The 27,346-nt window shown below is 37.4% G+C and overlaps 3 protein-coding genes across 4 annotated transcripts; all 3 read right to left on the bottom strand.

Moving 5' to 3' along the window:
• Positions 1-657: 657 nt before the first annotated feature.
• LOC125471597 (E3 ubiquitin-protein ligase BRE1-like 1) lies at positions 658-11,545 on the bottom strand. Its single transcript, XM_048572222.1, is given in 20 exon segments — positions 658-1,411; positions 2,148-2,313; positions 2,392-2,594; positions 2,677-2,814; positions 2,984-3,070; positions 3,153-3,225; positions 4,469-4,663; positions 5,064-5,140; positions 6,393-6,464; positions 6,535-6,695; positions 6,786-6,972; positions 7,070-7,189; positions 7,316-7,399; positions 7,496-7,626; positions 7,629-7,673; positions 8,783-8,944; positions 9,040-9,267; positions 9,438-9,522; positions 9,652-9,813; positions 11,018-11,545. Coding segments are annotated over 20 exon segments (2,619 nt in total). The 5' UTR covers positions 11,129-11,545; the 3' UTR covers positions 658-1,279.
• Positions 11,546-17,830: 6,285 nt separating this feature from the next.
• LOC125471592 lies at positions 17,831-22,982 on the bottom strand. Of its 2 annotated transcripts, none has more exons than XM_048572213.1 (9): positions 22,788-22,982; positions 22,624-22,683; positions 21,853-21,985; positions 21,048-21,327; positions 20,022-20,150; positions 19,880-19,929; positions 19,493-19,590; positions 19,111-19,398; positions 17,831-18,522 (listed from the first exon to the last, which is right to left on the bottom strand). In XM_048572213.1, the coding sequence occupies exons 2-9, from the start codon at positions 22,666-22,668 to the stop codon at positions 18,040-18,042; spliced, it is 1,506 nt and encodes a 501-aa protein (XP_048428170.1). In that variant the 5' UTR covers positions 22,669-22,683; positions 22,788-22,982; the 3' UTR covers positions 17,831-18,039. The 2 variants fall into 2 exon arrangements, with proteins under 2 accessions (XP_048428170.1, XP_048428164.1); XM_048572207.1 differs by having other exon boundaries at positions 21,048-21,324; positions 22,788-22,976.
• Positions 22,983-23,451: 469 nt separating this feature from the next.
• On the bottom strand, positions 23,452-25,416 carry LOC125471451 (type III polyketide synthase A-like). Its single transcript, XM_048571828.1, has 2 exons — positions 24,901-25,416; positions 23,452-24,579 (listed from the first exon to the last, which is right to left on the bottom strand). Exons 1-2 carry the CDS (start codon positions 25,109-25,111, stop codon positions 23,594-23,596), a joined length of 1,197 nt encoding a protein of 398 aa, XP_048427785.1. The 5' UTR covers positions 25,112-25,416; the 3' UTR covers positions 23,452-23,593.
• Between the last annotated feature and the right edge of the window lie 1,930 nt (positions 25,417-27,346).

The following is a 27,346-nucleotide window of genomic DNA, read 5'->3' as shown; positions in this document are numbered from 1 at the left end:
TTTGATGAAGAGCTTAAAGGCCAATTGGTTACTCACATACTGTTTTCCCATAGTTAAGGACATGAATAAGAAGAAGAGTGATTTCACACTTTTTAGCTTCTCAAACCTCTCTTTATTTTTGGCTACCAGAATGAATAAGTCAAACAAAATCAACGGTCAACGGTCAAGATTAAAAAAGGTGTGAGAAGCATAAAGAGAGGTATGAAAATCACTTTTCAAAAAGAGAAACGGGGTTACTTTTCGAGAAATTATATTCACACCCCAAATTACTTTTCACACACTTTTAATTTTTTAATATTTTCTACACACCACTAACGCTTGATAGAAAAATATTAAAAAATTAAAAAGGTCTGAGAGAAGTAATTTGGGATGTGTGAATATAATCTTCTTGCTTTTCTGCTATTCTTTTTTGAGAATCGATATACAAATGGGTGCTCTGGTAAACTCGGATGAATTTGTTACTGAAGGTGCAGAGTCATTTTCTCCTTCAAACCGGTCTGTTTCCTCTCGCGCCTCACCTGTCCCTTCCGCACCCTTTCATTTTTCCTTGTAACCAACCAAGCAAGCAAGAACGCCGACAGGCTCACAACTCTGAAGGCTTAAACCGAACGTACAAAGAACAAATGGTGAACAAAAAGGAAGTCTACAACTAATAAATGAACAAAACCGAGACCGTCTTTGCATTTATAACCAAATGAATAATCAATCTCAGTAACATTTACATACCAACTGCTCTTACCAAATGACAAATTAAACAGCAAAAACAAGGCTACTTTAGACAACTCCCTAAATATCAACTAAAATCTGTACAGCCAATAGCTCGGACACAGCTTCATCTGTTTTCAGCAGAAACAAAAGCCCTCGGGTACAAATAAACACCGACTACCAGTCCCCAACACAATATCTTGTTCTTTTATGATCACGCGGGTAAAACCGCCTCTGGGAATACAATCGGTATGACAAGATCAGATAAATCTGACGATAAGGTGAGATTCTAGGGCTCCAACCAGTTAAAAAGGGCAAAACCAAAAAGAGTTTTATACTTCACTGAAAAACTCAGTTCTATTACCATCCTAGAAGCAGAACCAGAAAAACTAAGGTTATTTGTACTGATTCATGAGGGGAAGGGAGAGCTACTTTTCTAAACAGAGCTTTTCTAATTTTCACTACGATAACAATTACATTTGAAGCTGCAAGAGCCCATAATTCAAGTCTCGGATCGTTTGCACTTGCCTCACATGCATGATGCTGATCTCACGAAAGTTTCATCCGTCTCCTTTTAGATGTATACAGGTTTTACATCATTAGGTCCAAAGCTCACGGCACACCTCGGGCACTTCCTCTGTCGAGTTTCAAGTACTTTTTTCACACAAGGGTTGCAGAACAAGTGATAGCATTTTGTAATGACAACCTGGGCATTCAGATAAAGAAAAGAAAATAAGTGCTCTACCAGAGACACCAAAATAACGATGATGATTATAGTAACATAAATTTTCCTATGACTGACTGGCCACTGGCATCTGAACTTTAACATTTCAATTCCGAAAAGATAAGGATGGTGGAAGAGGAAATAAACAAATAGCAAAAAGACTTTAAAACCACAATTGTTGATTGGGGAAAGCTAGCAACCTTCTCATTTCAACCTTCTCACTTTTATTCATGCCTCGTGTATTCCATTAGCAAGCAAAACTAAAACTTTAATTACTTAAAAAGTAGAACTTTAATTATATTAAGAAAGAAAGAAAAATATTGGGATTTAAATATAATTACAATTTTAGTTTTCGGTGTCAGTTTATTACACTTGGCATGAGTAGAATTGAGAAGGTAAGTGAGAAGGTTGTTAGCATTTCTCTTGAAAATAATGCGTTCCATTTCACATACAAGTTGCCTTCGCTTAAAATTAAATCCACATTTGTGATGCTTCATATATCATTCGATGCCCTTATTCTTTACTTTCTATTACATTTCAATGTAAAGTCAGACCGATGTTCACATTTTCCTAGTTGCTCCACATATTAACTGTCATAGCATCTGATATTTGGACCTTTTCAGCTCCAAAAGTTGATATTTTAGACTTTTAACCATCTAAAATCTAAGAATTGCTGAACTGGAAATAAAGTATAAATAGAAGTTATTTCAGCTAATACCTGTTTTGTCCTGTCAAGGCAGACATCACACTTCAGTATCTCCTTGTATTCTCCAAGTTCCTGTTGAAGCTTTTCAACAATTGATGAAGCCTCCGTCTCTGCTCGAAGCCGTGAAGCCTTTCTTTTTAAAACTTCCAGTTCCTCCTCTTTTCTTCTCTTTTCAAACCTATTGAATAACAAAGTATGAGTTGACACCACCACTATAAAAACATTTGCAGGAGGGGGAGCAGAACATCCACCATACCGTTCCTTCTCTAGTTCCAACTGCAGCTCTGACAGACCCTTTCGACTTTCTCCAACTTTAGATTGTGATGCGGCTAAAGCCTCCCGTAACTGCTGAGATTGCCTTCGGACTTCTAACAATCTCTTTTGAGTATTTTCCAACGTAATTTGTTTTTGCAACTTATCTTCTGCTACTTTCTGAACATGATCCTTGCATATTTTCAACTGTAAAGAAAGAATCGAACAATCAGTTTAACTTAACTCTATATGAATCAAATTTAACGTTTTACAGAAGATTCAAAAGTACCTGATCTTCGATTCGAGCGGCTTTCATGTTATAGAAATTAAGAGAATGATGGCCTTGTTGAATCTCCCTCTCCATTTTCCTATTGTCCATGAGTACAGCATTCTGCTGTTGTCTTGCCCTTACCCCCTCTAAAACAAGCTGCAACAAGAGCCACAAATTAAAACCTAATATTAGAACATGTTTATAATCATTCAACACTTTAGCATGCCACATGTGGACTGATGCCTGTGAGTATTTTTGTTCCCCTTCGGTATTACTAGCATATAAAATTTAACCTTCAGACAAAAGAAAATGGCAAGTCAATCACCTTAATGTTATAGTCATCTCTCTCGGTAATTTGCTGCAGTAGATGTTGGTTTTGCGTTTGCATATCATCATATGCCTGTCCAATTGTCTTAAGAAAAATCAAAATAAAATGTCAGAACTATCCAATGACAAAGGAAAACTCTCATCCGCATATGCTGAAGAGCACTAACCTCAATTTCAGATAAGTATGCCTCATTTTCTTCATTTTTGGATTTCAGAACATCAGAAAGTCTCAAAATATCCCTGAAATGCCGAGAGAAGGAAAAGTCAAATTTCCTCTACGCAATAATCATGTCGAATGGAGAACTAGGAACAGCCAAACAACAGTGTACTAGTTACCATTACAAACTAAATGTAATCTATAATTCCATTGGGTTTTGATCTCGTTTTAAGCCCATATAAAGTAGGAAACTCACATAAGTGTGCATAAAGTTGTCAATCCCATGAGTGAGTTGACACAATCAATCATTTTTTGAGATGAAGGATGAATTGAACTATGGAGAATTATTCCAATGCTTCAAATAAGTACGACGGTTCAAAGTGAACCATATACATACCAACTCCTTATTTTAGGCTTTTAGCTCATTGAGATTCCACAAGTAATAAATAAATAAATTACAGGGATTCAATAAAAAGTAACTAAGACGAAGAACGAGAGCTCAATCATATTTTGTTGGTCCAAATCGAAAATGAAGGGAAAGAGTAGAATGCTTCACCCATGCAAGCAGTTAAAACCCAACCAGAAGACCCAAGGCTTATGTTTTCTTAGTTTCTAAAAAACCCTTTAAACATCATACTAATCCTAGCATTTCTCTCGAACCAAAACACGACATTCAGCAAATTTTTTGGATAGTGCTATTCACACATCCATTTTTACCTCCCATACACCCTTGTTAATTTTTGGCCATGGATCTTCCTCAATTCATTTAATCCGACAGCCGAAAATTGAGAGGGGTGTGTGAGAAGTAAAATGGGTGTATGGATAGCACTATCCATTTTTTGTTTGAAGTTGGGTAATTAGCTCATTGCTCCATTGCTTGAAGTTGGGTAATTAATCATGAATGTCCACAGCTATTCATAAAGAAGAGAACTATTGTTCTTTTAATGGAGGATAAAAAAGTAAAGAGTTTTATGGGACTCTGGTGTAATGGTAATGTTCCGGATGGTTTGTCTACAAAGAAATATCAGGATTTTAAGATAAATTTGGACAATGAAAAAATTGTTTTGGGTCTCAGTTTCTAATGACTCTAAAGAGTGCCCTTTCTTGTTGAATGTGAACAATTACTTAGATTTCTTTGATGTTCTTTGGCCTGCATGTGTTGCAGTTTAAGACTGTCTCTTGATTAGAGGGTGTTATGTTTTTTTCCACTGCATTGTATTATTTGATACATCTTTTAGGTAGAACACTGATTCAATGTGTCTCTACTCATTTCATACTATCTGTTTCCTATCATGCAATTAAAAACCTAGTCAGAAAAAGTGTAACCTTTTGGAAGCTTCAAATTTCTGTCTCAAGTCAGCAATCTCAGCTTCAGCAGCAGCTAGCCTTTGTTGAGAAATAGCCTCAGCTTCGTTTGCTCTCTTAACCCGTAATTCCAAGTTGCGTTCGTCAAGAGAGGACTTCAAACTTTCAACATGAGCCCATGCCTTGCATTCTGAATCTCTAGCTTCCAATACATCCCTGCAAACAGAAAAAATCCACACATCAAACACATGTTACATTTGCACAACGAAACCAACACATGACAAGAAAATCAGCCGTTATTGTATAATCACATTAATTTTATGGAACTCATTTATTACAGTAGTGTTATAACACTGTTGAACAAAAGCCATCACTATGCATGTGAACTGGAACATGAGATCTCAAAAATTCACTTGAATCAGATATGGAAACCCAGCTGCACCCTTTACAAAATTTGCATTGATTTAGTTAATAAAACAGAAACGATTTTATTTCAGAAAATACAAAGCACATTTCAAAAAGTCTGAGTAGATGGTTCAAGTGTCATTCTTTGCACAATATGTAAAAGGGAAGTAGTGAATAACTAAATAACCGAAAACTAGTACAGGCACTTTACCTTGAATCAGTCAACTCACGTCTATACATTTCCAAAATCAGATTTAACTCTGACTCGCTTTCCTTTAAATCTTGGACCTACACCAAATAAATGAGAGAAATGAAAACTTGATGAAGCAAAACAAATCACATGAGGGCAAAAAAGTACAAAGCAAATTTATAATCTGAGAGCCACTGATATCTAATACTATACGAACAGATGCAACTCGATGGGTGTGGCTATCTAAAATGTACATATGCATGCGTGCCAAGGAAACGAAGTTTATAAAATGTTCAGAACGGAAGGATCGTATACCTGTACTATAATAAATGCTAAGCACCTCAACTTTTATTTTTATTTCATTTAAAACCACGCATTAGGAACCCAACAAGCAAACCAGACAGTTATATTATGTGTTCTCATCATCTTCCATAGGCCATTCAATATAAAACCGTAGTTTCAACTATTAGTCTTCGGATTTTGATCCTCACACTCTGTGAGCATGGATTTCCTACTCAATGGGGAGCAGGAAATTAAAATCCAGTATATACATTTTTTTTTCCCAAACGTGTATACATATATACATCACTTTTCTAGGAGAACTTTCAATCGAAATAGTTCCTTATAGTTGCTACCCTTTCACTCAAAGAGTGGCCACCGAATATGCTGCCTTTCCTAGTTGCTAAACTTTTCTCTTTGGGATTACAAGGTGGGTTTTCCAAACATGTGCCGCCATTCATATATTGAAGTACCAATCTCCATCGTTCTAATAGAAATAACATAAAAGAACCAACAAATCTGATGAGGATTGACACCAATTGATTCACTTCAACTTTCAAAACTACTTGCTCTCAAAGTCTCAATACAAGTGGAAGGTACGTATTTCTATCATCAGGACTTTTATTAATTTTAAACAAGAAAACTACAAAACAAGACAGACAAGAAGTCTGCCGTGGGCATGCCAATTAAAAACAAAGAAAGTCCACCAATCCAAACAAAAACAATTATTCGGAATAGCAGACCAATCTAGATATATTAAACTAATATTAGTGAAGCTTTTAGCATATCCAACATATCAAATGGAAATGCAATCACTTCCACCAAACATAACAGTCGAAACATAAAATAATATTCATACATTCAAAAAGAAAATAGAGATAGTCCAACACAATTGCTTAGAGATGACTCTTTGAATTTTATCCCAATAATAAAGGCTACATAAAAGTGCTCCTTGTACACGAACAAACTTAACAAAAATCCTAGGTCAAATAAGACAAGCTCACAAATTCAAGTCTTCCATCTCATGATAGCCTTAACATAAATTCAGTCACAAGATCAAGAAACACATACCACAACATTCAACTTTTGTATCTCAGCATCTTGATCTTTGGATCTGGCAGATAAAGTCTCACACTCTTTCACCTGTTTATAAAGGCAAAGGTTAACCTATTTCAATGCAACCAAACTTTCACTACATAATAGAAATACCCACCTTCCTATTAAGGATGCTGGATAGAGACTGCACATCAGCCTTCAAAGAATGAAAATCAGAAGCAGCCTCTTTGTATTTACGTAATTGAGCTTGCATGGTGCCCATTTTCTCAGGAAATGATGAAACCAAAGCTTTAAATTCTTTAATGATTTCTTTTCTTCCTGAAATAGAGAACATAATTTCAGCATGTATACTGTGAACAAATGCAAGAATTCCACAGTTCAAAAGAAAAGCATCAGATATCCTCTAACCTGGTTCTCTTGATGCCTCTTCGAGCTTGGCTTCAATCATTTTTCTTTCCCCAATCTGTTTCTGTATTTCTGCACCTAGATCAGAAATTCTAGATTCAACAACTGCAGAAGATCTTCGAAAAACATCAGCAATGTCACTCTTGACATTAAGCTCCCTCTCCCTCCACACAAGATTATCCTTCTCAGCCTATTCCATGGCAAAAGAAAAAATCAGCATTACAACACTAAACTTTCAAAAAAATTACAGTTAAAGGCATTAACTGAAACTACCGACCAGTTACAACCTGTAGTTTCTCAAATAAGGCCTGGCACTCAAAAACTTCTGACTTTGATTTTTCTATTTGATCTCTCACCAAGAGATAGGCTTGGGAAGAAGAAATACACATCACATTCTTAAGCACGTTCTGTCAATAAAATATCCCAATTTTAGTAAAACAACTGAATATGAACTAAAAAAAGTGCAAGAAATTAAAAGTAAAGTTGGACTTGCATTGACATAGAAAACGACAATAGTAGCACAGTAAAAGAACCTGCAAACTAGATAACTGCTGTAATATTTTTAGCCTTTCTTCATGAAGGCCTTTGATGTCCATTAGTCGAGATGAAGCTTGGTCCTGCAGAGCTTAAATCAATTGATAAGCTTACCCCATCCAGTATAAGTTTTCAGAAGTCAGTCAAAAAATTCAAGAAGAGAAAATCCATCACAATACCATTAGATCCTTGAGAGTAGACTCCATATCTTGCAGATCTTTTTGCTTATCTCTTACCCTATCAACATGCTTATTCCCAACATTTAGAACTGGAGAAACTGTGCCTTTGCGGTAGTAACTGTCTGTTTTAGTTGACAATCACTGTCTTCTAATTCACCAACTACAGTTTTTAACTCCCCTTCAAAACACAACGAAAACATAACCAACTTTCAGAACATTCAAAGACCTATCAAACCATGAAAAGCTGCCACCATCCAAAGATTCTTCCTTTCTACTTTATGAAGGGCAGGTGATTAAGCAACATTTTGTTTGTGGGAAACAGCAGTGCATTAATACAAAGTGAAAAGAAATAAGTGCAAGAAAAAATGGAGAATTCTGCACCTTAAGAAACTAACAATCTAGAACGCTCATAGAGAAAGAAACTGTTAGGTTTTTCCAGCCCATGATAAGTTATCCTAAATCTATAAGGAATTATAGTCTTAGAGGATTAAATTGTTTTCCCAATTGGATGTTGTTTACCCAATTGGAGTTAGTTTCTCAATTGAAGTAGGATTTATAACTAGACTCCAATTAGGATTAGTAATCCTTATTGAAGAACACCTTTATTATGTCTATATAAAGGGGCTATTGTACTAGTTTTGAATGTAAGGGAGCAAAACAATAAATTGTATACCACTCAAGGGATTAGAGTGAGAGAATATTGTAAAGTGTGTGCGAGAGAAAAGAAAAGAGATAGTGTATTTCTTGTTCTTGTTCTTTCAGGTTTTTTGTCAAGTCCTAGCTCTAGAGATTTGGCAAGATTATTGGTTGTACTCATTATTGATATAGTGAAAGATTGTTGTTGCTGTCCCGTGGACGTAGGCACATATTGCTGAACTACGTAAATTCTTGGTGTTATTTATCTTGGCTACTTGTTTTTCAATTTCCAGAGATTGTTCTATTTTTCCCATTCTTAAACGCGATACTCTCAACAGAAACTCTCATTGTGGGGAGGAGAAGATACCAACCAAGGTGGATTATTAGACTCTTACATCCTGGAGAGACAGACTACCCACGAAGGACAACATTAATAATCAATGCGAAATCCACCCCCCCCCCACCCCAACAACGCTCTCCACCCTGACCCGCTTTGCCCTTCTCAACCCCAAAAAAGATACAAAAATTAAATGTAAGTATATATATATAAAGAAAGATGGAGCAAACAAGGAGAAATGTTAAGAAAGTATTTGGCAAATTATCTCACAGGTTGGTAAAAAGCTGTAAAACACAATAGGTATAAAATTTTACCTTTCAAACGTTTAAGCTCAGCTTTATTCTTTGCATCCAAGTCACGGTGGCTCTGCAGTTCCCTTGCCAATGTTCTGTGCTTCAAAAACATATCGATAAAGGCCAATCTCAAGTTCTTAACTTCATTTTTAAAGTCAGTCGATGTCTTCTGCCTACTTGTGCCTATCAAAAGAAGCAGTATACAGAATATATGAGGAGTAGGTTTCAAAGGAACTAGATCATAACACATTTGAAAGACATCTAATCTAAACTCTCACCATCTTCTGGAAGCTCTTTCACAAGTGCATCATACAATGCATCCTTCACACACCACTGGTTGTCAATTGCAGCTACAACATTACATACAATATTCTTAGTCTTTTCACCAGTAGCACCTTTATCTTCTTCCATCTGATTAGAACTTTTATATGTACATGAACTTTCAGTTGCATCTGCTTGTGCAAGACGGTTAAGAAAAGCATCCTGCAATGCAGATGGAGCGCCATCTGACAAACAATCATAATAAAATAAAAAACCATTAGTTAACCAACTCAGGACTTTTACACCGACTACCAAGTTTAATATACAATATACACACACAAACTTCAGAAAGCTAAAACCAGAATTAACTAAGCATTTTCATCATGACTACATTGAACACAAGTTTGATCCTCACCTTCCATGATGGAAATGTCTTTAGCATCTTTCTGACTGTTCGATTCTCTTGTACGGATGGAACAAGATTCCAAGTCATTAACCATCTATTGTTAAAAACATATTGTACAATTTCCCACAATCAATATAGAGTACCATAACCATAACACCAAGGACAACAGAATCATAACAGATAAGAAGGAAATAGAGAACAATCACACCACAGAGTGTCCTACCTCTTCCCAAGACTTATTGACCACTGTTAATATGGAATCATATGCCTTTTGTTTGTCCTTCATTTGAGAAAATTTATTCTCAAGAATAGAGTGCTCCATCTTCTGAGTCTCTAACTTCCGCGATAGATTTTGATTTTGAACTTGCATGACAGTAATGTTAAGCTACAAGTCAAAATATACAACATAAGTTCAAAAAACACGAAGATTACATGTATTTATGTATTTCAGCTAGCTGATCGTATATATGCCAGTAAAAATGTCTATCAGCTTTCAAGAGGGAAGTGAAAGGAAGATATGCATAAATCTTACATCACTTGAATAGATGATTGACAAGAGCATTTGGTCCATTTGTTAACTCGTCCCCAAAAGAGGACAGATTTGAAGCGAATTTGACATTCATGTTTCATTGTAATTTCAAAGAAATGCTTGAAATTTAGATTGTTCTATTCATTTATTCATCAAGCATTCAAATCAGGGCTAAATAACTTCTCACTTATTTTCTTCTATCTCCCACCCTATCATATATCATAGCCCAACCACATTACCTTAGAAATGATAATTCACAAAGAAAACAAAAGTTAGAACATCTGGAGTGCACGCATCATCTTTAAAGGAGGAACTGTTATCATATTTGTATTGAGTCATATAATCTACCCTAATCCATGTTTGATGATTTTATATCAAGCCAACCTATTTAATAATCGAAATAGTGTTCGAGTCAACACACATTCCATAAACCATTAAAATCAATTAATCATACCCTTAACAAAATAAAGATGCACCCAATTCAGATATCAGTAAAAACCAAGAAAACCTTTATAAGGATTCATACAATACAGAGAAGAAACGAAAGGGAAAAAAAATCCTCAAATGGCACTAGTCAAACTTGTCTTTCACACAGAGTCTGGCTATTCTGTTTGACACTAGCCCAACTGATCTATTCTTAACGTAAGTGGATTTCATCCCTGAGATTGTACCAATAAGAGCAACGTGACTCGCTATCTACAGTTTCCATACATAGCTGCGTAAACTCTAGGCACAACTGAAATGAATAAAATCACCACAAATAGCTGGGGCAAAAACCAGAGACTGAAAAACTGCAAAGATTAAGCGGTAAAGTGCCAACCTATCCGTATACTAAAATAATTCAATTGGATAAAGTAGTAAAATTTCCTCAAACTAAGATCAATTGATAAGTTCAATGGTGTACTATAAATCCTTCAACAACGATAAGAGCACGAATTTTGTTCCAATCATCGGGCAAACTCAATAAACAAAACAACAAATACCAATAATCCGAATACGAAACCTCCAATTCAAACTAAGAACAAAACATATGAGCACATACAAGCACAAAAGACCACACCTTTTTGTCCTCAGAAATGGGCAAAATGGGCTGCTTCTTAGCAGTAGCAGCCATGGGCGATAAGGAGTTAAAGTGACGCCGTTTTCGATCAGACTCACCTGTGCTCCCCATTGGAAACCCTAGAACCCGCAAACACTTCCACTCACATTACACCAGACACACCCCCACATAAGAAAAACGGGCCCTAATTCAATCAATCCCTTTTATACAACAGCTAGGCAGGCACACCATCAAACCCTAAAAATTCCAGCACAAACCCTAGCTGGAAAAAGCCCTAGAAATTTTCCCAAAAAGAAAAAAACAGTTTATTTTACTTTTCTGCTCTCTTAATCCCCAAATTCTCCAACCCTAATTCAAATTCCACAACTGCAATTCAAAACCCTAATCTCTCAATCTTAAGATTGTCAAGGAATTTTGATCCATCAGATCTCTCTCTCTCTCTCTCTCTCTCTCTCTCTCGCGTTCTCGGCTGAGACTGGAAGCCCTCAACACACAAACACTCAGAAAAAATAAATTATAAAATAAAATAAATAAAATAATTTGACTTTTTTATGGTTTTGTAAATTTTGTGCAACAATATTTAAGAAACTGAAGGGGCAAGCGTGGAATTGTGTGAATTTTAGAACGGTGTTTTGGGGTAGAGAATGACGTGTGATTGGTTGGGTGTGAGGTTGCACGTGGTGCGAGAAGCAGGGGATTATTTGGTCAGTTTCACCCAGTCTCTGCATGATGAAACTGCCACTCTGGTTGCATATGTTGTTGCCAGTTGGGCTCTCAATTTGAGTGACTTTGACTGTTTTAGTTAGTGCGATAAACTAACTTTTTTTTCGACTATTCTCTTCAACTAACGATCTAACTTACTAATGATATCGATTATCGTAAAAGAAAAAAATACAAAAGAAAAAGGTATCAGCCTTACAACTTTTTATTTAGTACAATGATACTTTACATTAAACAGAGCATGATTTGGTTTTAAGACACACAATGGTCAATCATCATAATTTGGTATACAACCTGAGTCGAATCTAAAACTTTACACTTATAAAATGAAAAGAAATATCACTACCCAGTTTACAACTCTTAACAAGAAAAACAATGAGTAATTGTAAAAACAAAAATCATTGTGCAACTCATTTCTTACAATTTTTTAATAATAATATAATAATAGTCTAACACTAAGGGTCGAAAAATTATTGTCGAACTCATCATCAAGAGTTCAAATCTAAGACTTTGTACTTACACGTGAGAAATATCATTAAAATTATCTAGTTATTTCTCATATTTAATCATTCACTTATATATGAAGAGAGATTTGTGAGCAGTGGTTGACAATATACAAGATTTTCTTGATTTATTGCCACAAAATGTTAACTAAGGTTTAGGTGAAGTCGTTTAAAAGATATAATCTCCACTATAAAAAAATAAAAAAAACTTTGGTTAATCTTTATTTTATCTAAATTAAGACTTTGAAAGATTAACCTAATTTAATAATAAAAAAATATCTGTCTCTAAATTCACAAAGCTTAATAACAAATCTGTATCTAAATTCAGATTAAAGAATATAGTAAACAATTTAAATTTTTAACAATAACAAATAACATGAAAGTGCAAACATTAAAAAAAAAATCCATCTTAGAATAATCACTAATTTTCCTAAAAGAAATTCGTATAAGAATGCAAATGCATAGCACCCAAATACATCAATCAAAACAAAATCATTCAAATTGATATCCATTCATTACAAAAACAAAAAATAAAAATATAGAAGAGTTATTTCACAAAATATTGTGAAATGTATATCAATTTTTCTTCCCTTCAAGAATTAAAATTAACACCTACTACAATTTTTTTTTTTTTCAATTTGAGTTTTGCTTGTCTCTTTATTTTGTAATGGAAGCAATTGGTGAGCTTGATTTTATGGTTAGCTTTTACGTATTTCAGAAAAAATAAAAAATAAAAAATAAAAATAAAAATAAAATTTACCTGCTGAAATCCTTTGGTGGGACTCTTGTTTCTCTTCTCTTCGTTAAATTTCACGATGCATAAATGACTTCACGAAACTAGCTAGTCTGATTGGGAGGTTCTCGTATCTCCAAATTAGCTAAAAAGTTTAGATCTGAGATGATGGAGTTCCCCCATGAGCGAGAAGGGGAAGGACCGTTGCGGCGTTCCCCCTGTAAATGTGAAATAAGTAATAAGACGAAAGTTGATAACCCTAATCTTACCGTAAAAATGAGATAAGAAAGCACACAAAAGTTATAAAATTTCACATCTACAATACCATATCGAGTAGGTTTATATAGAGAAAGGTTAGTGACAAAAGACTAGCCTTTGTACATTGTATTTAAGGAGTTATTATTCACGCTCAAAAAAAGTTATCATATACGCATTTTTTCATTCTAATAAATTAAATTGTACAAAATGAGTGAATTATGTCTTTTCTAAATTGTGAATAACATTTATGTAAATTTATTTTGTTGATATTTCTTTGAAAAAATGTAGATAAGAAAATATTATTAGATGGGTCTACTACATTGTATTGAGAAATTAACATGGTTACAATCGTACAACATAGCCCTAGTTCATGGAGAGAAAAACTAAGAATAAAGCTTTTGTCGACCCTACCTTTCGCCTTAGGGTCAAGAACAATCCTGTTTTATCTTAGAGTCAGCGACAATCCCTCTTGGTTTTTTCCTTCTCTTTATTTCTATGTCTCTTCTAGTTGTGACTTTTTTTCGCTCTTTTGAAGAAAGTCTTCATCTTTTGCAGTTGTTCTCACATTGTCAAAGAGAGTCTTGTGTTTATTTATTTATTTTTGTGCACTTGACAAATAATTAGGAGAAGAAAGTTAGACATTTTTTGAAGATGACGCATGACATGGCTTCTTTGTTGATGATTGCAATATCACCAAAGTATAGCACAATCTTTCCTCATGGTGCTTTTATCATAGTTCTCCAATTTGCAAGGTTCAATCATCATGAACGTTATTTTTGTGTCATTTTTATTAAACTATATTTGACAAATAAATTTTACAAAAAAAATCTTTTATACACGTGTACATATTGAAGAGTACACTAATACTAAGAAATGAACACACATAATCTAACACAAAGAAAGAAATTAGACACATGGGCTTCAATTACTTATCATTGTCACTCAGTAACATAATGTTATTTTCTCTCAATTACATAATGTTTCTCACTCAATTACATAGTCACATTGACTCTTATTTAAATAGAGTTAATATTGCACTTGCACTCAATAAAGGTAGGAACAAAAACAATAAAGCATTCAAAATTCGACTTAAAACTACACATTACCTGACAATTCATTTTAATGTTATTAATTTATCTAAAAGAAGCAGTGTAAGGTTGAGGATAACATTTTAAATGTATTTCAAGTAAAAACAACCACAATCAACCACTATCGATTGCCACCGAAAATTTCAAATGGAAGAAATATGAATTTGGAGAAGATAACCATAATGAAAGCCCCAAATTTCATCATCTACCCTCAAAAAACTTTTTACGCCTAAATTCAATTTCTTGAGCCTAATTCGAGTCTTGTAGTAAGCTCGATTCGCAACATTTTTTCACCAAACTCAAAACATCATACTTCAAAGTTTCTGTCAAAATAAGCTAACTATGAACTTGAAAATCACTGGAGCTTCCGTTTGTTCAATTGTTTTTCAGAAAATGACTTAAGGGTATGTTTGTGAGAAACTTGATTTAGGCATAGTGATGAAAAAATAGATCACAAAAAGTTAAATAGGAGTCCTAAAAACTACACCGGTGGTGTACTTTATTATTTTAACGGCATTTTCGAATCAACTAATGTAACCGGTGGTGTGGAGACCATTGATGTAATGGAACCTAGGGTAACCGAGGATATGCGGACACACCTGGATCAACGTTTCTTCAAGGAGGAGATGAGGACTGCCTTTTTTCCATATGCACCCCTCAAAGGCCTCAAGCCCTGATGGGATGAGGCCTCTGTTTTTTTCAGAAATACTGGGATATAGTCGGTGGTGATGTTACCTGGGCAGTCCTGGATTTTCTATCTTCAAGGAGGATGCTTTGGCAAGTTAACTTCACCCATGTATGCTTAATCCCAAAACAAAAGAACCGAAGGAAATGGCGCATCTCCGTCTCATAAGCCTATGCAATGTGTTAATGAGACTTATATCAAAGGTTTTGGCCAATCGATTGAAGGTACTACTACCCCGCATCATATCACCAAATCATACTGCTTTTGTCCGTAGTAAGCTGATATCGGATAACTTGATTACGGCCTCTGAATTTGTAAATCCCCTATCTAGATGGAGAACGGCTAAAAAAGGGTTCCTATCGCTCAAGCTCGATATGAGCAAAGCTTACGACCGAATCGAGTGGTCTTATCTTTGGAGGGTGTTGCAAAAACTGGGCTTCCCCCCACCGTGGTCAAATCTCATTATGGCTGCGGTTTCTACTGTGGACTATTCGGTCATCGTCAATAGGATTCCCAAGGGCTTCATTCATCCGTCCCAGGGTTTTCGACAGGGTAATCCCTTTTCTCAATACCTTTTCCTCCTCTGCGCAGAAGGCCTAGCAGCCCTATTGGATGTAAGGGAGTGATACGGCTTTCTGTAGGGCTTTTCTCTATGACAAGATGCACCCACAATCTCTCACCTTTTGTTCGCGGATGATAGTTTTATCTTCACTTGGGCATTGCTAGGGGATTACAATCAAATTGCCGATGTACTACGAGTCTATGACCGAGCCTCGGGCCAGGTAGTTAATATACAAAAGAGCGAAATGTGCTTTAGTAAAAATGTCAAGCGCCCTGATAGGGAGAGAATGGCAAGGGTAATTGGGGTGAATATCGTTGACAAACATGATCGTTATTTGGGCTTCCCGACTATTGTGGGTCGGAACCGCCACCAATGCTTTGGCTTTATTAAGGAACGCCTCTGGAAGAGACTACAGGGATGGAAGGGTTGCAGCGGGGAAGGAGTGACTTGTCAAAGTTGTGGCGCGAGCAATTCCCATCTATCTTATGAGTTGCTTCTTATTGCCAAAACATTTTTGTGATGACTTAAACAGACTAGTGGCGAGATTCTGGTGGAATGGGTTTGAGGGAAAGAAGAAGATTCACTAGCTATCTTGGGATAAACTCTGTACTCCAAAGGTTACAGGTAGATTAGGTTTCCATTACCTACGTGCGTTTAACTTGGCTTTACTGGCCAAACAAGCTTGGAAAATTATTATGGATCCCAATTCCCTTCTTGCCAGAATTCTAAAGGCCAAATATTTCCCATCAATGTCATTTATTAAGACTCCAATGAAGCCGGACTCTTCCTTCATCTAGAAAAGCATTTGCGCCGCTCGGGTGATGATGAAATAGGGGGCCCGCTGGAGAATTGGCGATGGCACAAGTGTCAACATATGAGACGATCCTTGGATCCCACTTCCAGTCCCCTTCAAGATTTTTTTGCCAAAGCCTATTGGTTGCTAGGCCAACATGGTGGCGGATCTTTTTGACCGGGAGTATGGAGGGTGGAAACATGAACTTCTCTTATCTGTGTTCTCGGCAAATGAGTCTGAGCTAATTCGATATATCCCTATTAGTGTAAGGCGGGTTGCTGATATAATGATTTGGCATTTTGAGCCAAAAGGTCATTTCACTGTAAAATCGGCTTATCACGTAGCGTGAAATTGGCTCCAACAGCCTGCCATGGGAATATCATCATCGTCTAATGGACTTTCATACTCCAAACTTTGGTCGGGAATTTGGAATGCTAGTGTGCCCCAAAGGTGCGGTTGGCTTGTTGGAGTTTTGCAACAATCTCATCCCAACGCGTTAGAATTTGGAGAAAAAACGTGTGGTGACAAAACTATCGTGTGTTCTATGCAATCCTAGTACTGAGTCAACCTTACATATCCTTAGGGATTGCCATTTTGCTCGATGTGCCTGGATATCTTCCCCGTTGGGGACTTTGCCAAGAGTGAAATACCCTAATTCTTTCAAGGCTTCGGCTTTGGACCTGATTAAGCGGTTCCCACCCCCATTACTTTGAGATTTTCATGATGACGTGTTCGACTATTTGGAATTGCAGGAATTTAGTTCTATGGAATGCTAAATGTGATTCTCCGGACCTTGCAGTAGCCCAAGCTATATCTTGGCTGTAGGATTTTGTTAGGGTCACAACAGCTACATCTCGCCCCTAAAGTTCTGCTCCAACCACCCTAAATGGTCTCTCCTGCCAACGGGAAGATGAATTTTGATGGCGCATGGAGGGAGAGTCTTAAGGTAGGCGGAGCAGGAGTTGTCATTAGAGATGATGGAGGTAATTTTGTCGCTGGCTACCGTAAGATTTTTAAGGATGTTTTCACTCATTTACAAGCGGAAGCGTTGGTTGTTCGAGATGGTATGGTTTGGGCGGCGTCTAGGGGGTTTTAGAAATTTGATAATCGAAGGTGATTCTCTTTAGATTGTGGATGCCCTCGCGGAGCCTTCTACCAATTTGTCTAACATTGGGCATATTGTGGAAGAGGCAAAGGTTTGGCTTCCCCTAGTCACTGAAGAAGCATGTACCCATGTCCGCCACCAAGCCAATGGGGTTGCCCATCGTCTCGCTTGTTTCAGCCTTAGCATTGGAGACCATTGCGAGTGGATTGACTGCCCTCCTCCTTTTGTTACTGAGCTCCTTTTGGAGGATTGTTTGTAATAGTTTTCTGGGGATAGTCCTCTGCTTGTATAACCTCTAAAACTCAGTTTTCTGAGCTTCTCAATGAAAATCGTATCGTTTCTATCAAAAGAAAAAAAGAACAGAAGTAATCAAGTGAGCTTGCGCTTATACTGTATTGTGCTTCCATGTCCATGCCCAACAGTTACTCAACTTTCCTACAATTGAATCAAAAGAATAAGACGGAGAGGAGCGAAAATATATACAAAAAATGAGCAACATACCCTGTAAAGGATATAAAATACCATCTTACAACGAACAAATAACAACGAGAGATGAAACGCAAAGGTCATCGGCCTCATTCATCTTTCGTCCCATTATCGTGTCTCTTATTCTGCCCAGCTTCGACAAGCAACGTCAAAAGAGCTTCACACACTTGAGAAGCATCTGGTTCGGAAGGGTCATCTGACAATGACGAGTATACCATCCAGGCATGGTCTAATTTACGCTTTGGACGCACAACAATGGATCCAGGAACTTCTGCATCGCAGCATGTGACAAGTCCATCACTCTTCTTGCCATATCTGACCTGAAGAAGCTGTGCACAGGCAGCCATAGCTGCACCAAGGGGCATTACCACTGGAAGTTTTGCTGCTTGGCCTGCAGAAAGAGCGGCAGGTAGCTCGGCATGCGCTACACGAGATAATGTAGCTAAAACAGCAGGAGAAATGGGAGCTTCAGTGTGGCATGAAACAACGGGGAGATCCTTTGGCAACGGGTGTTTCCTTATAAATTCTCTTCTTTTCTCATAAGTCAAATCTTCCAGGGCTTGCAAATCACCCTTCACAGAAGAAGATGACATGGTATTTCAGAAAAAAATTATTCTAGAAATCAACTGAAAAGTGCTTCACAATATTACCTCCAATACACGTTTAATGATAGCAGAAACATTATCGGAAAAACAAAACAATCATAATAGTAGCACCATAACACCGAAAACATGCTTGACTTCTATTGTTTCTTCCATGGATATCACAACTTATTAAGATTAATACAACTATCATACTGCCGCTAGCATATGAAAGCACAAAAATTGCGTCCTTCACACCATCTACCCCCATCCTCAGGAAAAAACAAAATTAAGCCCCGTCACCCACATCTTGAATGGCCATCATCAGTCTAAGCAGCACTTGAAACTTCACCAAAGTTTTCATGTCAGGCCAAACACCTCAGTCAATAATATATATACATATTAAGAGCATAAGTCACACCTACGAGTGCAACCTACTACAGGAGCCAAAAGAAAACATGATGACAGGCAAGAAAGCTCAACTGAATATGACAGTGGAACAATGAAGAAACATTTTTCTATACCATTGTTTTCATTATACACCAGATAGTCATATGCACGCACGCACTCCTTACATACCTTAATCACTTTACAGATCACAATCTCCATTAGCTTTCGCAAGTTCACATAATCACCAAGCTGTCCCTCTCTCAAGATATCTGTAGCTATTGGGCTACCGCCATATGGACTCTGTGCTAATGCCAAACCAGCAACCTTATCTTTCAAATCAGGCCAATACAACGACAGAGCAGCTGCTGCATCTATTCCCCCTTTGCTATGTCCCAGAAGCAAGACACGCTTTTTGGAACCCCAATAGAATTCCTCAATGTATTCTTTTATCTCTCGAGCATTTTTTTCAACTGAAGCCTGATTGGTGATTATTAACACTTACTTGAGAATATAATAATAAGGTGAAAAAGGGCTTTCTTTAAGCAAAAATAATAAATAAATAAATAAATACCTCACTATGAATCTTGGCTATATGGCAGACCAGACCCAGTTTTGATAAACTTGCTTTTGTATTTACAAAATATAGTGGTCCATGGTTGCTGAAAAGACCTATTGATTACAAAAGTAACCAAACTTCATAAGCATGTAACTATAAGCAAAATGAAGATATATAAAACACTTTGGAATTCCAATCTCCAGACCAAGTATATAGGATTGAAAAGAAAAGCACAAATTTGACGAAAAAAATCCCAAAAATGATCCTGAATGCATCATCCACATCAGACAAGCAAGCCACATCAGGGCAGAAATGGGAAGGGAATGGAGATGTTGTTTCTCCTTATCCGTTCCCTGACTAAAGTACTATTAACCATTTGTGTTTCATTCGAAGAAATTATACCTGGAACCAACAAACAAACCATCGAGTTTGGCAATCTGTGAACACCATGCCTGGCAAGGGGAGAAATATTTCATTTAATACTGGCGTCAACAAGATAAGAAGATCTATATGCAAAATAAAAATAAAATACAGTATACTACACCTGATATCCCCCAAAATCTCCATGAACCTTTCAGTGCCGTCTTCAACAGGGGGCATTGTCGGATCACGCTGTAGCCATCCTATATCATCCGCCGACCCACGCACAGTTTTTCGAACTCGATCAATAAGGCTGAAATTCAACACAATAATCACCTCTAAGTTGAAAGCCAGATGATGCAATAAAAAAAAAAAACAAGAAGCTCACAGAAATACAAGCTTAAAGATATTTCTCTGACAAATGTATGGCTTAGTTTCAATAAGAGGCACATAGGCTACTCTGGTAACTGTGGCAATGAATCATATTCCTACTTTGTATTGGGAAGTTGCTTGAGGAGGTAAGTTTTTAGCGGCATGGATATTTTGGTGGAATTTCAAGATTTGATGCACAAAATTGGTACAAGCATTACTTGGGTCCTAATAAGGGCCATCCCATACTATTAACACTTCATGGTTTCTAAGCTATGTAGGTTTCTTGGACAGCACTGATGCCTAGAAATTTGTTCGGTCTTTCTTTTTCTGCTGCTGTTATTCTTACCTACTCACTGTAAAAATAACCAGAATGTTTTTCCCACAATTCCCCGTAAAAGTTTTGTTAGCTTCTTGTAGTGTGATAACCATCAAGATACAAAAATTTCTGGGTCAAGCTTCTTATTTCTCTGTTAGGGTAAATATTTATCAATAATTGTTTTAAAATTTTTTGGGCGGGTTTGCGCTTGTGGTTAGCATATATGCTCTTCCAAATCCTTCTTTTGGGTTTTAACTCTATTTGTGGCAGGCTGGGGATTGTTAATATAAACTCTCCAGATTGAGTCCATTAGTGAATATTCGGCTAACGAGTATTGCAGACTTCTTGCTTGGAGTCCTACATAGTCCTCCATGCACTGATGTCTTAAGCAATGCAGTAAAGTGTTCCTCTCTTCTACTAAGTTTTCTTTTCAGAAAATATTTTAGGTTAATGGTTAACACATTTCAATTGAAGACTTTACAAGGATAGGTCATCAAGAAGTAGTATGTTAGGAACAAATACCCTTGAAATAAAGGAATGCCACTTTGGCCACCATTGGTAGATTTAATGATGGCACTAGAGTTTCCAGATGAATCTCCTGAAGAACTTCTCACTGTTCCATCAACTACAGAGGGAGCATCAGTTGCAGAACTAGATGACTCTGCAGACACTGAATGGTATCCACAAGAAGACACATCATCGCTAGATGTAGCAAGGGAGGCGAAAGTTGGCCGAGACCAAAAGGTCACCATTTCCTGAGCATGTCCATTGGAAACCCCTGAATCACTAGAAGAAGGTTCTACTGCAAAACAGCAAGAGCCATAACTTATGACCACTCAGAAAAAAAAAGCACACAAGTAAAATAAAAACTACACCATAATAATAAATGGTAAGGAAATATATAAAAGCAAATGCAAAAGGTACATGAGAGAAGCTTATTTCAAAGTGTTCATTGAATTATTCTCATACATGGGAGAAGGTTTAAGGGGATGAAAACGGATCAACTCATTATTTGATGAAAAATCACTTCCACACTCAGAGAAATTATAAGCACCGAGTACTTGTAAAACTAAGAGAACTGTTCTTAGGGAAAGACCGGGGAAAAAAAAAAAAACACAAAAATCAAACTAATGACAATGTACAGAGAAAAAAATACTGCCGCAAAAGAACAATTTTCCAGGTTTATACAGTAAAGACACCACATTTCATAACCAACTCCCCAGCTCACCTTCCCCACTCCCACTATACGTTGAGAAATCTAAAGAAGGGAAAACAAGAGAATAAGAAACTCAAACAATCTCGATATGGAATAAGGATGATTACTTACCAGAATAATCAGTGAAACAGCGTGTAAATAATGAAGTTGTCTGAGAAAGATAAGAGGCAGCATCATTGAGAGCTGGTACTGAGGTAAGCAGCTGAGGAAAGACCCCATCATTTCTCATGGTACCATTCTGAGCCTGGAAAAAAAGGAGTTGCTAAATAATTATAATTGTTTTTTTCCTAATTACAAATATTGTAAACAATATATCAAAGAAAATGAGCAAGGAAAGAAATTCCGAAGTTTCTCAAGTTTTTCTTTTATCCAGCAACGCGACGTAGGGTGCAATAAACAGAGGACAGCACCAAAAGTGGAATACACAATCAGATTCCGGCCACAAAACCCAAAGGGTTGGATCATCTAAATTTTCATTTCTTTGTACATAAACAAGAGTGCTTAAAGTATAGAGATTAGTCACAAGCAATAATTGGTGCCCTAGTTCCCGATAACCGAGCTTGCTGGAAACTAAATTGAACCGAGAAATAATACTACATTCTCTGCGAAACCATGTGCACCAAAAAAGTTGATCGAAACCTCACAATCTAATCTCATCATCATTATATACCTTGAGCAACACCTTAATAATCTCAAGAGGAAACCCCGATTCAGTGCGATATCAATAACTCCATTTTAACCACTAAATACAAAGCAACTGCTTTCACATCATAAAATAATTACCTAAACCTGCCCCAATCTTTCAAAATGTAAATTTTTGCAACAATGTTAATTAATTAAGCCAGCAGCAAAAGGAAACAAGTTGAATGATAGATAGGTTACCGTCAACGGTGTCGTTTCGGTGGGATTGGTCTTTCCATCTTGCATTATAGACCTCAATTTCTGCAAAATTGAATCATAATTCCAAGGTAAATTCAGGTGCCTAAAAAAACCCTAAAAATTTGAAATTACCGAAAAGTTTAGAGATCTTGGTGAAATTAATTTACCTGGATTACTACTGCGATTAATTCAGAATCAGATAAATATTGGACGAATGGAAAAAAATCGGAATTGAATTGAAGTGGAATTAGGGTTTTTGGAAATTTGAAATTATCAGATTTTTCTTCTGCAGGAAAGAGAGAAAGAAAGAGGGAGAATTGCTTAACGGCAAAGCAATAAGGAAAGAACAGAAAAGAATAAGAAAACTACGTCGTTTGGTGTGAGGTTGTCGTTGTTTCCGCGGCACCGCTCGAAAGCCACCAAAATACAACACTGCTAATTGACGAAAATACCCCAAAAGCTATCAGATTTTCCTACCATAGTACTTGTGTGCAAAATGTCAGATGGTATATTCGTGCTGAATTTTGAATCGTGCTAACGTGTTTTTTTTTTTTTTGGTAGGAAACAAAATAACATTACGAGAGGGAAAAATCTCGGGAACACTTAAAGGCTTCTAAAGTTAAATAACAAGGTATTAGAAGCAGCCAGAGGCGCACAACCAATTCAAACATGAAATTCTCTAAATAATGCACACATGAAGTGATGACATCAGTTACAAAATTAGTTTCTTCCCTAAAAATATGATTCCAAGAAATAGATTCAAAAGAAAAGACCAACTATTTAATGTCTTCAATAATAACCTGATACGCAATGAATCAAAAATCGAACAACTCCATTTCATTAAAATGACCAAATTAACTTAAATTGAAACAACACCAATTCATAATTTCATTAATGAAATTCTAAAAATGTATCGCATCGGTGTGCGTGCAACATGCACAACCCTCGTAGCTTATTGAGACAATTCACACCACTAGAGGCTGCGAAGGAGAATGCCTTCAAAAGTAATCCCAGGTCCAAATGCTAAGGCAAGTCCCCATTCCTCATCCCTCCCCTCCTTCTTCTTCAACTTCAACTCTTCCCTCATATTTTCCATCACATAAAAAATGGTGTTGCTGCTCACGTTCCCATAGTCCATCAGTGCCCTTCTGCTGCACTCCAGCTTATCACTACTCAGCTTCAGCGTGCTCTCCATCTTGTTCAGAATCGCCGGTCCGCCTGGGTGCACGGCCCAAAACAGCTCGTTGAAGTTCTTCAGCTCTGCTTTCGCCGGCACGGTCAGCTTCCTGCAAAACTCCTCTATGTTCTCGTCAATTTTCTGGGGCAGGTCCCTTCCAAGCTTGAAGTTAATGCCTTCCTCCGACAGCCTGCCGTCGATCACATTGTGAGTCCCAGGGAGGAACTGCTGGACGGCGTAGTTGAGCTCCATGAAAGGAGACTCTTGTCCTGCTATTGGGTTGCTTCCAATGATCACAGCTGCAGCTCCATCGCCGAATAGCGCTGCCCCTACAAGGTCGTAAGGGCGCGCCTTGTTGGGGGGCCTGAAGCCAAGGATTGTGGTCTCGGAAGTGGTTAGCAAGACGCGGCTTCCAGGGTTGTTTTCAGCTATGTCTTTGGCAACGCGGAGGCCGCTGACACCACCGTAGCAGCCTAGGAAGTAGAGCATGACGCGGCCAACATCGTTCCTTAGGCCTAGCTTGCTTGAGAGGTAGAGGTCGCCGCCTGGGAGTCTGATTTCACTTGAGGAGACGTAGACAATGTGAGTGATGTCTTCTACTGGCCTTCCCCATTCCTTGATGCAAGCAAGGCTGGCTTCCAACGCCATCTCCACCACCGCAGGGTTTGCAATTTCAAGCCGCTGTTTGATGGTGGCTGTGCCCTCTGTTGCTAGCTCAGGGTATTTGTCTAGGATCTCCTTGGACATCACTGTGTACCTAGTCTTCACAGTGGTGGTTTTGCCTATAAAAAACATAGACATAAATAATCACATAACGCGTCTAAGTACGTATTAGGTGTACCACATCAAGGAGATCGACAGATATGGTACAAATAATGGAAATTGTTATTAGCACTTCAAAAATCTTATTCTACACTCTTTACAAGTGTATTTTTCTTTTTAATTATAAAAAGTTTGGAGTGCTAAATGAGATTTTTGGAGTGCTAATAACAATTCCCCAAATAATTATACAATTTAGTCAAAAACGTAGTTTAGAAACAAGCAAGTAAAGAAACCATTCTAAGAAACTTAACACAAGACATAGTGTAAGTAATTTTGCTTACACAGGCGCTCCAGTTTCTCCTTGATGGTGGCGTCTTCACATTTTGTATCGCGAATGTAGCCCTCGACCAAGCAATCTTGAGGGATGAGCTGGCTCGGGAAGGCCTTGCCCAATGCAAGGACGGTTGCCTTCCCCGGGGTAGGAGCATACCTACATGGGGAACGATATTGCCCGGAAGAACCATTAGTGCCGTTTCTCTCAACCTTCGACATCTTTAGGAGACTATGAGGAGGAGACTGAGCAAAGGAAGGTATCTGAGTTTGGAGAAAAGCAAAGGGAATGTGTATATAAGGGGGAGATTCGGGTGGTGTTGGAGAGGAGTTGGTTTCAGAGGGAGAGTAGCATGAAAAGAAAGAGATGTCTAATTTATTGTGGTTTGGTGATTTTATGGGTTTCTTTTTTGTTGGGGAGGAGTTAGGAGGGTGACTCTTTCAGGAGGGAACTAAAACAATCTTTCCCTTTCGTTTGGTTTGGTAAAACCACACAGTAAAAAAGTTGAAAACAAAATAGTTACCTTCTTCAAAAGCATGAGTAGTTAAAAAAAGAGGGTTAGGGTTTAGGGTTTCGTAGAATCAAAGAAGAGTGCCTGAGTTCAAATTCTCTTACCCGTAAATTAGAGTAGTATTGTTCATTTCTAAATCATCTCATTCCGAACACAGCTCTGAATTTGAATATTAGAAAAATGAATTGGGATTGAAATCTTTTACACTTGAGGAGCATATTAGATTCCAGTCACACTCTTTGCACCTGATGACACCTTTTGTTTCTTCAACAGTTCAACTACCGCCCTTTCACATTATTCAAGCCTTTTCTTTTAGAGCCTTTTGCCTCTTTTTTTTTTTTTTTTTAGGCCATCCAGGCTTTGGCTAGCTGAAGGAGGTGGGGTGTCTTGTGTATTGTGTATGCGATCGGACAGCCACGTGGACTGGTCATTCGCACCCAAGAATTTTTCAAAACAAGGGAATTCAAATCTAAAAAATCTCTTAACTATATGTAACAAATATAAGAATTCAAATTTCTCGTGACAACATAAGGTGGTGGATATAAGAGATTTACAAACTAATGTAACACCAAGAATATGGATCTTATAGCCTGCCTTCTGGTTAGTAAAGCACGGGCATGCTTCACTTCTCAATCTCTGTGATTTCACTCCACAATTTCGTGGCCGTATCCATTTTGTGCTGTGCTGCACTTCCCACTCGATGGTAGTTGACTTTACGTTGTTCGTGCTTCGTGGGTTTTTAGTTTCGAGCAGGTGTGGTTTTAACTGGGTACAAGTTTGGTTTAGCTGGATTTGGAGTGTGGAAGGACTGTATATGATCCAATGGTTGAGACGAGGGGTAACAATGAAATTGAGATAGCGGTTAGCAGAATGTTGGGAAGATGTTTTAGGATGAGGAGGGTAGCAACAACCGTGTATTTACAAGATTGAGATGTGAATGTGATCGAGATGACCTTAAAACTCCACCGGTTAGCAGCAACAAAGATGTGCAACCTAAACACAATGAAAACGAAGGAAAGTCAGATTTTTCATGTCAAGTTACCGTTGCTTATACATACCCTGCCGACCACAGGCAATATGAAAAAGAAAGTAAAGAATGGCTAAACGAAAAATGTTTGGGAAATCGTTTGTCTAAGATAGATTATTGTTGAGAGAGCCTTATTGCCCTGGTGTCAAGGAACAGGAAAGTTTCCTTCAGTGGTTGAGTTTTGTTTGATTCTCAGACAAAGTTTCCTGGAAAAGAAAGAAGGCAACTGTTTAAAAGAAAGGTCTCGAATCAGGTGCATAGGTTCTCTCTGGGTTTTTGAAGGTGAAAGTTTAAGAGGAAAGGATTTGAGTCGGTAGGGGAGCACAAATGATGTAGGAAGTAGGATTGAGATACTAAAATGTCATTTGCTAGCCACGGGAAACTTAGACGAAGTTGAATTCTTGCAAATGAATATTTTTGAGATTTAAATCTTTCAAGAAATAAGCAGGCTCTAAAATCAGTGAGTTGCAGACCTTGTTAGTTGTGATACTTCAGCCTTGGGGGCTCAAACAAGATAAAACTCCATTCAGTTTTAAATGATTAAGCCTGGTTTTGTAAGTTTCAAAAAGATGGACGAGGACATAGACATTACTATAAGCAAAATACTGTCGAAGATTGTAAAAACTTCAGCACTAGTTCCAGGAATCATTACCAGAATAGTTGAGCAACTCCGAATGATGGCCTTGATACGCAGTTTAACTCGTGTACCATGCCAAGACACAAATTTCGCTGCGAACAAGTTTTCCGGCAACTCCCCAAGAACGACCTGAATTTGTACATCAGCAACCTTCATGCTGTTCAGCATACAGGTCATTAGTTCATGGTGTTAAGACGTCGTATTGAGAGGTCCACCAAACGCTTGAGAGCCTTAATATTTGTTTTTTTTAAGGCATTACATGCACAGGCACCAAGCTTTAA

The sequence above is a fragment of a genome, unplaced genomic scaffold (genome assembly GCF_019419815.1).
Source record: "Pyrus x bretschneideri cultivar Hongxiangsu unplaced genomic scaffold, Pyrus_bretschneideri_v1 Contig109, whole genome shotgun sequence".
In the NCBI taxonomy this organism is placed as follows: Eukaryota; Viridiplantae; Streptophyta; class Magnoliopsida; order Rosales; family Rosaceae; genus Pyrus; species Pyrus x bretschneideri.
This window is presented reverse-complemented; position numbering and strand designations above follow the sequence as displayed.

What these genes read in the sequence shown, in the direction of transcription:
- LOC125471592 (XM_048572213.1), bottom strand. Translation starts at nt 22,668, where the DNA reads ATGCAAGATGGAAAGACCAATCCCACCGAAACGACACCGTTGACG. An exon ending in GAGATTTTGGGGGATATCAG is followed by an intron (nt 19,930 to 20,021) that starts GTGTAGTATACT and finishes TCCCCTTGCCAG; the next exon opens with GCATGGTGTTCACAGATTGC. An exon ending in TGATCTGTAAAGTGATTAAG is followed by an intron (nt 18,523 to 19,110) that starts GTATGTAAGGAG and finishes TCTTCTGTGAAG; the next exon opens with GGTGATTTGCAAGCCCTGGA.
- LOC125471451 (XM_048571828.1), bottom strand. Translation starts at nt 25,111, where the DNA reads ATGTCGAAGGTTGAGAGAAACGGCACTAATGGTTCTTCCGGGCAATAT. An exon ending in GGAGAAACTGGAGCGCCTGT is followed by an intron (nt 24,580 to 24,900) that starts GTAAGCAAAATT and finishes TGTTTTTTATAG; the next exon opens with GCAAAACCACCACTGTGAAG.